The following is a 10,526-nucleotide window of genomic DNA, read 5'->3' on the forward strand; positions in this document are numbered from 1 at the left end:
CCCAACCTGGTCAGACTCCTTGTCCTCCTTGGCCAACAACGTGCTTTTGGGTGCTTTTACTCATCGCACGTGAACCGTGGAGTAGGCCAACAGCTGTGACCATGGCAGCCTGCCCCCGTGGACCACGGGGCTGTGATAAGGACGCGTGTGTTGCACATACAATAAGGCCTTCTGAGGGTGTCCACCTCAACAACGTGCGTGTTGCCAGGGTAGGGTCTCTTGGGGAGGCTGGGGAGCATGGTCCAGATGAACTGCCAAGTTTTGAATTTTAATTTCCCCATTTATTTTTTTTTTTTTTCCTTTCTAGTTGTAATATCTTGTTGGTGTTGAGAGTTTGGATGTTCTGTATTAACAGAACTGGTCAGAAGTTCAGTAGATGTCCAACTGCTGGCTCCTAGCTTAGAGCTGTTGGTGCTCTTAGCTCCCAGTGAGTGGTTTTGGGCTCGCTCTGCTCCTCTAACCGCTGTGTGCCATTTCCTGCTCCCACTGCAAGCTGGGTGTCATGGGGGCAGAGTCAAACCTGAGATGTAACGACCTGCCTGAGCTCAGCTTACCTTGCTCCCCACGCCTGGGCTCAGAGCGTAGACTAGAAGACATCTCAAACCATCAGCTACCATCAGGGTGAAGAGCCCTTGCGAGAAGCGTTGCTCGTAGGAGGCTTGGATGTGTTTGAAGCACGTGTGCAGCCCTGGATTCACGCATGCTGAGCCCCGTGGGCCTGGTTTGTGAGCCCTAGTGAAATAATCTGCTTTAATAGATTGCCTGATTAATCATTAACCCCCCCAAATTTGGGTGGCAGGCTCTAGTTTTTCCACGCACAGATGAGGCGTCTTGTGTTCTGGAACGGACAATGACGCCTGGCTTCATTTTCAAGCTTGTTAGTTCAAAAATTCTACTATGTAGCGGAAAGTAATCTGTCCTACTCCAAAAATATTACTGAGTCCTTGGTCTTGTGAGCCTCACAGATATGGTGCTGAGTTGCATAGTGCCTTTTGTCATTTTTTCCACCTAGAAATGACTGAATTCTTTAATATCTCCATATACAGGGAACATAAGTTTCTTCTTGCCAAAACGAAACTGTCTTCCAGGAGGTGTTCCTTCTAAGTGCTGAGCAAGGGATTTCTCTAAAGGAAAAAGCAGGAAAAAAATCACCATCTAGAGCAGTGGATTGGAGGCTTGGGGTTGGGTCAAGTGACTGTAGACTATGGATGTCCATGAGGGACACGGTTTAGCACTGGGTTAGATCTGAAAGGTCTCCTCCGACCAAAGTGATTCTATCATTCTTGATCTTCAAATTTTATTGCCTCAGTTCTATTCCCAGGTCTAATAACCAAGGATTCTCTTTCCTAATATTTGTGTCCCAGTAAAGACACTGATGAGAGAGTGATCTCCTCCTTGTAGCCCTCTTCTTTTTGGAAGTGAAGATACTATCAAAGGAAGGGCTCACCTATCAAAGCTAGGTGAGCCCTTCCCCCTCTGGCTTTAGGTGCCAGGCTTGCCTTCTAATTTGGTAGCTGGTAGGAAGGTGATGAGTGCTAAGAGGAACTTGATGCTCTCAGATTTCACAGGCATCGCTTCCTCAGTGTCACTGCTTGGGTTGGGTGGCTCAGCTCAAGCCAGTCTCAAAACCAGTTTATCACATACGTGGCCGAAGAGCTAGAAGAGAAAATCTGGCTCTGATGGCTCCTAGAAACTGCTCCGAGGCTCTTAGGAAGAAGCTTCTCCTAACGTTGACATGGCATGGTACTGCTTCATCACCACCAGCCAGGAGACCTGACAACGCAGTACTTTGGAAGCAGCAGCACTCAAGAGCTGTCTTCTGCACTAGCTTTTCAAACCCGCATTGAAATTCTCCGGTTGTTCGTAATCTTGTGACTTGCAGCCATTCAAAAAATATTCCAAGGGAAGAGCTTCTCCTTTGGATATCACCACGTACAAAAAGTGTAATTGGCATCTCAGGCTGATGGGAAGGACATGGAATGAGAAGATTTACTAGGAGAAGCCTGGACAAAAACCATATCTAGAGCCATACTATCTGAGGACAGGATTTGGTGACTGCCTGGAAGGAGGAGCAGCACTGTGGATCACTCCAGGAGGGAGTGATAACCTGCTGCTTGTTCACTTCAGCCTCTTCTGCCTGGCCAGGTCCATGGTGTCTCCATTCAGGATCCATCCTGCCAGGTGCCTGTGCACTGGGGAGACTCCACTGCTCTGCCCCCTCTGCTTCCAGACTTGTTCTTCAGCTCTCAAATGTTTGAAACAGTAGAGGGGGAGGTAGTTCTGCCCCTCTGCCCTGCTCTGGGGAGACCCCCCTGCAGTGCTGGGGCAGCTCTGGAGTCCTCAGCACAGCAGAGGCAGAGACCAGCTGGAATGAGGCCAGAGGAGCCCCAGCAGTGACCTGAGGGGGGAACCCCTCTGCTAGGAGGCCAGGCTGAGATGTTCAGCCTGGAGAGGAGAAGGCTCCAGAGAGACCTTCTGGTGGCCTTTCAGGACTTCAAGGGGCCTGTCAAAAAGCTGGGAACAGACTTTCGGACAGGGCCTGTTGGGACAGGACAAGGGGGGATGGTTTGAAACTCAAAGAGGGAGATTGAGACTAGAGAGAAGGAAGAAATTTTTGGTGCTGAGGGTGGTGAGCCCCTGTCCCAGGTTGCCCAGAGAGGTGGTCGCTGCCCCATCCCTGGAACCATTCCAGGTGAGGTTGGCCGGGGCTCTGAGCAACCTGCTCTAGTTGGGGATGTCTCTGCTCCCTGCAGGGGAGTTGGACTAGGTGACCATGAAAGGTCCCTTCCAACCCAAACCATACTAGGATTTGCTTAAATTTATACACAGCATCCAGAGAGACATCATTTAACTGTTTCCTTTCACTTGAGGTTTCACTGTGCCCTCTGCTGTTGGCCTCAGGCCAGCACAGGTCTACCTGCTTCTACTGGTTGGTTCCTACTGGAACTCCTGTTCCCCCAGCTGGTTGGTTTGGTTTAGGTGGGCTAAGGTCCTCCTAGGTCTTCGGTAAATGCTGGATGTGTTGTCGTCGAAGCTGGGTGACCTCTAAGGAGGTCCACTTCCAAGTTCAAAATGGTTCTTTTAATAAAATGATTAAAAATCTAATAATTTAATTGCCTAAAGTTTGTGTTGGTTGGGGACAAAGATGAAACTGTCAGCCGAAGTCTCTTGTCTACTTCTCTGCAGAACATGAAAAAGCCACCAACCCTCGCCCCAGTCAAGCAGGTGTGGTGAATGTTTCCTTCTGCACTGTCCAGGTGAATCAGAGTGTGGAGCTGGCTTTTGGTGAAATAAAATGTGGCTTTGATTTATGTTGCAAATCTGAGTTTAAAAAAAAAAAAAAAAAACAAAAAACAAACCAAGACATATTTTAGGGAGGTCGAGCTGGTGCCTCCAGATTTTTCATGCTCTGCTGTGTGTGACCCTGCAGAGGCAGCTAAACCTCCTGCCGGGGTGTTTGTTTCTATAAACCCGTGGAAATGAAGCCGTGGCAAGAAATAACTTCTTGAGCAGATCTGACCTTTCTCTTCGTCCGGTGGCCCAAGGAGAAGAAACCAGCGTCCGACAGGACGAGGTGCAGTGGGCGTAGAGAAATTTTAGCCCGGCTAGAAGTTTTAAAGCTTTGCTTTCTGCAGAGGAACTAACTCACTAACAAGGAGCCCGTGTTATCTTCTCCTCACTCACCCTTTTTTGTCTTCTCTTTCTGTTTCTCTGGTGCTTTGGGACTCGCCGGCAGGCGTCGTCAGATCGCCGAGGGGAGTGGGAGATCCAACCCAGCCGGCAGACGAACACCTCGTACCTGACATCTCATCTGGCTGCAGATCGGCATGGAGGATCCGTGCAGGTACCTCCTTCCTCCTGGTGGAACCTTGTGCTCAGTCCTCCATATTCTCCTTGAGCTGCAGTAACGTCGTGGTTGGCAGAGTGGTTCCAACAGGGCCGCTTGGTCCTGCCCTGCACGTAATGCAAGGCAACAGCCAACGTTGCTGTTGATGCTTCAACGAAGCTTCTCCTCTGAGAGTTCTCTTGAACTCAGATGGGTCAAATTGGACACAGAACGGAGTGTGTATTAGAAGGTGTGGTGGGTAAAGCACCCCTCTGTCCCCACCTCAGGGATGCTCTAAGAATTGTAGAATGATTTGGGTTGGAAGGGACCTTTCAGATCATCAAGTCCAACCCTTAACCCAGCACTGCCAGGTCCCCACTAAATCATGTCCCTCAGCACCATATCTCCTGACCCAAAACTCCCCTGGGACAACTGGAGGCTGTTTCCTCTTGTCCTGTTGCTTGTTCCTTGGAAGAAGTGCCCAACTCCCACCTGGCTCCAACCTCCTGTCAGGGAGCTGTGGAGAGCCAGAAGGTCTCCCCTGAGCCTCCTTTGCTCCAGGCTCAGCACCCCCAGGTCCCTCAGCTGCTCCTCACCACACCTTGGGCTCTAGACCTTTCCCCAGCAGCTTTATTGCCCTTCTCTGGCCACGCTTCACCCCCTCAAGGTCCTTCTCGGAGTGAGGGAGCACAACAAAGACAGCCGCAGTCCCCTGCCTGCTGTTCTCCTTGGGACAAACCAGGCTGGTCTCTCCAAACCAGGCAGGTGATTCAGAGGCATGCAAGGAATCCAGCAGCCCTCTGAGAGCGCGTGCAGAGTCAGCCCCGAGCAGAAGTTATTCCCTTTCCCACAGCATCCCTCGTCCAGGCAGGTGGGGACCCATCTTGTGCAGCTTGGCTTCGCTGATGGGCCATCCCGTTGCCTTGCAGGTGGTCAGCTCGACCAACGGGGAGCTGAACGTGGACGACCCGACGGGAGCACACTCCAACGCGCCGATAGCCGCGCAGGCCGAGGTGGAGGTGGTGGAGGAAGCTAAGTACGTTCCCTTGGCAGAGGTGGTCACTAACCCTCCTCCTGGGAAGCGAGAGGGACATTTACCCCCGGGGAAGTACTCGATGCTTGTGTCCCACCGCCCTTTTCCTCGCTTATCGCTGCTTTTGTGCATGGTGCCTTCAGTGCTGCTGCTGCTTCTTTCTCACACGTGTCGTGGCTGGAGAACGTCACTCTCACTCGGAGCATGTTCTGCAAGGTAGATGGTGGCACTGGTGTCAAAACAGGGGGATATCAGGAATCCTGGTGAGCGTCCCCCGCTCCAAAAGGAGAACGTGCTGGATTCTCATGCTGAGAAGCAGGAGTAGCTCCAGTGCAGCTCGGCGAAGAGATTGGTTCTGAACATTAACACTTTTTATTTCTGGCTGCGAGAAGCAGAGGCCATGTGTCCAGAATGGTCCTGAGGTAGCTCTCGCAGGTCTCTCCACGAATTCTCTCGGTCCAGCCCAACGGAAGCGGAGGGAGAGAAACCAGGAGCAGGTCTCCTGCTCGTGGGGAACAAAGTGCTCCTTCTGAGCTGACCTCTCCTCTCTAGATGATGGGCCAGACCCTCTAGACTCTTGTGTGAGAACTGATGTAGGAAGTTGCTGCTTTGACCGTTTTGGCCTCCCCTTGCACACACACTGCATTTGGCACCATCATGGCACCTTCTGCATGACCCTCAACATGAGACCTTCTCGTTGCCTCCGAACTAGAGCAGGACCATGGCAGGTCACAGCATAGTCCTGTTGCTCCCCATGCCAGGAAATCGGCCCCAGGGCTGCCTTTGAACTGTGACACTGCCCAACCTTCTGGTTATCATGTCCCTGGATGACACCGGTGTCAATTGTCCTACGTTGTCTCAACCTTTGTGGGACCCTCTGCTTGTGGGAGGGTGGAGAGGAGAGCTGGCAGGCATGAGAGAGGGCGTGTTGATGGGAAAGTTCCCTGGGCACGCATCAGGCTGAAGCCAGCACTGGTTGGCCTGAAGGTCTTCTGCTGCCTGGTCCTTTGTCCCCCAGGAAGCACTTCTGCATGGTCTTGCTTGCTGGGCATGATCCTAGCAGCAACGTGCCCAAGGAACAGGTGGACGTTCTCCTCCCAGCCAACGGAGCAAGTCTTGGCTCTGGTACAGGCAGGGCAGGGGAGATCTTGAGAGAGGCAGCTTGCAGGGTGGTCAAGATTCCTTTTAGATACAGGTAGTGTGGCCTGCAGAGCCCACCAGTTTGGTGTCACAGGCTCTGTCTTGGTCAGATTGAAGTGGGTCCCCCCCGGCATGTGGTTTTGGGTTGCTTCTAATGGGGCAAATTGCCACCCTTAGCAGTCGTCCATACAACCCATGGCCAGGAAGTGATGGCTTTTAAGATGGGACCATCTTCAGCCTGTATTCTGCAGCACCATGTTCAAGGAGGCCGAGGTCCAGGCCCCATACCCACGGACAGGGGTCCGAGAAGATGGAAAGGAGCACGCAAGGGCCATGCTGCCTGAGCCATGGCATGGAACTGTTGTCTCCCTCCAGTTTGGGTGGTCCCAAATTGGCCTGGGAGGTGGTGGGCAGAGCAGGAGCTGCGTGGGGGTCTCTTCTAATTCCCAGGCATAGTCTTCTTCATTCCTCCTGCCTCAGGAAGGGCTGGCTTCATCTCCCCTTCCATCCGTGGTCATCAATCCCCTCAGCTGTACGGGGAGGGCAAAGGACTTTGAGATACTGCTCAGCAGCAAAATGGGCCAGAAGGAGCTAGAAGGAGCTGAAGTTGGGATGCCAGAGCAGAAGGGTCTTGCCCTGGCACTCCCAGCGGGCAGAGGAGCTGTGCAAAAGCCGGAGGGAAGCTCCTGATCCCAGCTGAAGGGCAGGTCCCAGGCGTGGATCCACGCCCTGTCCCTTCTGCCACTGGAACTGCAGGACACAGGAACAGCTTCCCCTCCTGGTGACCCAGAGCCCCCGAGGAGAACCTCACGGGGGCCGGTGCCTTCGTGGAGAACAGGGTGGGTTCCTCGGAGGCCTGGAGCTCCTGGAAGACGTGGTGGCAAGGGCAGAGGTGTCCCGAGGGCTGGGGGCGGGCGGCGGGCAGGCATGGTGTGTGTCTGCCGGGCTGCACGGCACGTTTGCATGGCTGCAGCAACACGCTTCCATCCCACCTCTGTGAACTAATTGCTCTTTCTTCCTTTCTGTGTTTTTTCTCTACACTCTCTGTAGCTGCCTGAAAATGCTCAACTTGTGGTGAGTCCCTCTCTCCAGTCCACATGCAAGGGGGAGCGGACCAGACTAGACTGGGGTTGGCACAAAGCAAACCCTAACAAAAACAAACAGACAAAAAGGCACGAAGTCCGAGCCAATGCAGAGCTGGTTTTGATTTTAGGACCGTGCCGAGGGCCACGTGCAGTACTGGGGAGGGCGCCGGGCTTTGTCTGAGTGGCCGCGTGAGGTCGAGCAATTCGGCTGATCTCTGAACTGGTGTACAAGAAACAATTTGGATCCTTCCCTATTCGGCTTAACAGTCTCCCCCTCCACACTCCCCAAAAAGTGTTACGTCTGTGAGCAGCTGATGTCTGATGGAGTTGGGCAGAGTCGGGGCCAGGCTTGCCAAGCATCTCGCAGGAATTCCTCACGCAGACGGTTACGAAGGGAGGAAGCCCTGTGCTGGGGGTTGAGGGGAAGGGACGGTCACTTCCTCGGAGAGTCTTCCTCAGAAAAAGCATGGGTCAGGGAGAGGTAGAGAGGGTGGAAAGATGTGGCCATAGAGTCCTCATTGGTCACGGAGCCTTAGCTTGGTGGGACATGGCTCCATTCCAAAGGAGCTGCCAAGCTGAGGGTGCCGGTGGAGGGGCTTCTCCTGGAGATAAGGAGTGGAGGGGTCAGGATCAGCGTCACTCCAGGCCCACCCCTCAGTTCCACCCGGGTTTGGAAGCCGCAGCTGCGGTGTCCCGGTCTCAAGGTGTCCCATGGAGGTGCCCCCTTGGAGAAGCCAGGCGCTCAGCAAGCAGAGGGCCAAGCAGAGACAGGAAGGAGGGGCTTGCAGGTGCCAGGCAGGGCTGCCGGGTGGGAGGTGCTACGGAGGGAGGTGCCAGAAGCCTGTGTGCGGCGAGGAATGTCCTCCTTGGGTGGGAGACTGGCCACCTCTGCCCTGCTCTCCATAGGCATCGCCTCCAGCTCCTCTGGCATCTCTGGCTTCTCTGTACGTCGTAGTCTGGGGCTGCTCTCTTGGGCATTGTCTGCATGCAGAGAGACCACGTTCTGTAACTGTCGGCCTGCCTCACCCTTCTGTGTTGATGTTTTGCCTCTGCCTGTCTGAACTGCCAGGATTTCCTCTCCTGAACCCTTCCCCGGACCTCTCTGAGTAACAGCCTAAAAAGAGAGATGCAAAGAAAAGGAGCCAGCAGTCCGTCGGCTCCCCGCGTTGGGTGCCAAGGACTGAGCGTTGCTCAGCCCCCTTCTTCCCTCACCCGCTGCATGCAAAACCATAACTCCTGCATCCTCCATCCTCTCCCCCCGTAACGTCCTCACCATCGCCTTCCTCACCGTCACCCGAGTCACGAAGGAAGGTGACTGCTGTGGGAGACAAACACTACGGCAGGTTGAAGGAGAGGGTGGCAGAGGGCCCAGGGCAATGAAACGCAAGGCCAGCCCTTGGGGTGGGAGGGGTTAGAAGTCCAGCCGTGTCCAGAAGCCTGGGTTGGGTTGTGCTTCAGCCCACAAACATCAGGCTGGGTGGGACGCGGTGGAGCCATCGCAGGTTACTCTGAGCCCCTGTTCCTGCTGGGACAGGTGCTTTGTGTTTTTCCTTGTTCCACCTCCCAACAGAGGAGTTGAGGAACCTAGTCGTGGATGTTAAACTTGCCCTGGTCCTTAGTTGGGGCAGGCTGGAGGAACATGTGGTGGGAAGTGAGGACCAATCTGTTCCTCCAGCTCGGAGAGGACACCAGTATCATGGCAAGGTTTTAGAGCCACGAAGGACCCAACAGACAACACTTGGGAGAAGCTGTTAGGGCACTTTTGGACGCTTTTGGTCTGGCTGTCGGTTAACCTATGCCTGTAGGACAAAATGGTCTTTGCAGGAAAGGGGAGGTTTCGATTGGATATTGGGAAGAATTTCTTTCCTGGCAGAGTGGGGAGGCCTTGGCCCAGGCTGCCCAGGGGTGGAGTCACCATCCCTGGAGGGGTTCAAAAAACATGTGGACGTGGCACGTGGGGACATGGTTTAGTGGTCATGGGAGTGTTGGGTTGACGGTTGGACTGGATGATCTTAGAGATCTTTTCCAACCTTGATGACCTGATGATTCTATGATCTGCTCTCGCTGAATGGCAGAAGGAGGACGTGTAGCTCAGGAGCAGAAGTTGCACAGAACAAACACCTTCCTTCTGTGCTGTGGTGGGCTGAGGGTAGAGTGGTACCGGCACTTTAAATGCCGAGTAAACCCATAGGAAGCCAGCAGGCCTAGAAGACCTGGGCGACCACTCTTGATGTATCCCAGACATGGAACCACCACTCCTCACAGCTAAGCTGCAATGGGCGTTTCTCTCCCCACCTCAGCCTCCACTCTCCATCCTTCTTACCTCCCCTAACTCCTGGGCGCTGCGCACCTCCCTGGCTTTGGCTGGGGGAAGAAGCAGGGCGTTGAACAAGTTCTCCAAGGTGGAAGAACTTGGTTGTCTGGAAAGGTTCAGTAAAGAAACCTGGTCCCTTGAGCCGAGGTCTCTTTGGAACTTGTCTTTTTTTTTAGTGAACAGTGGTGAGAACCTTGTGTCTCTTAGCGGGGAAGAGCAGCCAGGGCTCGACAGTCCCAGTCTGCTTCCTCTGGGGGTGGGACAGAGGGAGTGGAGCATCTGGATCCTTCTGCTGCTGCTTTCCCAGAGAGCTCCTTGTGTTCCCGCCTCATCTGAGCCTTGGGAAGGGCTGCACCCTGCTGTTGCCCTCAGCCTTTGGGCAGTGGGACTAACTTGCCTTTGCTGGTCTACCAGCCCAGGCTGGTGGTGGCAACCATCCACCAGCATCTGTCCATCTTGCCTGGGGCCAGGTGTGCGGAGGTGCTGTTGCATGTGGGAAGCCTGGGGTGGTGGGGAACCTTCCCAGGGTGGTGAGGGACCCTCCTCCCAGGGCACTGGGGGACCTTGCCAGGGTGCCAGGCATGGGACTAACTTACCTCCTCCTTTGTGCCCCAGGTGCTGCTGCTTCTTTAAGAGGAAACGGAAGAAGACGGCTCAGCGCCACAAGTGACCAATGCCTCCTGGGCCTTGCAGGAACCACCACACCTGCAGCTCCTACCCTGGCTCGCTGGAAGGAGCTTCTTTTTAGGGGGGAGGAGGAGGAGGCATAGGAGGAAGAGAGAGAGAAAAAACCAACACAAAACCACAAACGCAAAAAGAAGCGACGTTTTAAACCAAAAAAAAAAAAAAAAAAAAACACAGAGAAGAAGACGTTCCAAAACCAACCACTCTGGCATGGATCTGCTGAACGATCTCCCATGTTCACTCCAAGCCTGAAGCTCCTTGTGAAACCAGGACTGTGGCTGGCTCAGGTCTTGGTGGCCCTGGGATGGGGGGCTGGCTGGCTGACCCTCCTTCCCGTCGTTTATGGTGAAGGCACCGTTCCCGTGCAGACCTGAGGACAACGCTTAGTTCCTGCTGCCTTCCTCCCCCTGCACTCTCCATCCTCCTCGCTCTCCCGTTACGCGA

The 10,526-nt window shown here is 54.1% G+C and overlaps 1 protein-coding gene across 3 annotated transcripts in view; it reads left to right on the forward strand.

Annotated features, from left to right (window-relative positions):
* The window catches only part of CSNK1G1 (casein kinase 1, gamma 1), a 49,816-nt gene extending 39,569 nt beyond the window's left edge, over window positions 1-10,247 (forward strand). Inside the window, exons 10-12 of one of the 3 annotated variants that reach the window (XM_008948488.1) lie at window positions 3,737-3,844; window positions 4,756-4,862; window positions 10,014-10,247. In XM_008948488.1, coding sequence (XP_008946736.1) covers window positions 3,737-3,844; window positions 4,756-4,862; window positions 10,014-10,068 — 270 coding nt within the window. In that variant the 3' untranslated portion in view covers window positions 10,069-10,247. Of the gene's footprint in view, window positions 1-3,736; window positions 3,845-4,755; window positions 4,863-7,049; window positions 7,074-10,013 lie in introns of all 3 variants that reach the window. The other 2 variants (XM_008948489.1, XM_008948491.1) reach the window with 2 other exon arrangements.
* Window positions 10,248-10,526: the final 279 nt, after the last annotated feature.

Source organism: Merops nubicus, unplaced genomic scaffold (genome assembly GCF_000691845.1).
Source record: "Merops nubicus isolate BGI_N331 unplaced genomic scaffold, ASM69184v1 scaffold1371, whole genome shotgun sequence".
Classification (NCBI taxonomy): Eukaryota; Metazoa; Chordata; class Aves; order Coraciiformes; family Meropidae; genus Merops; species Merops nubicus.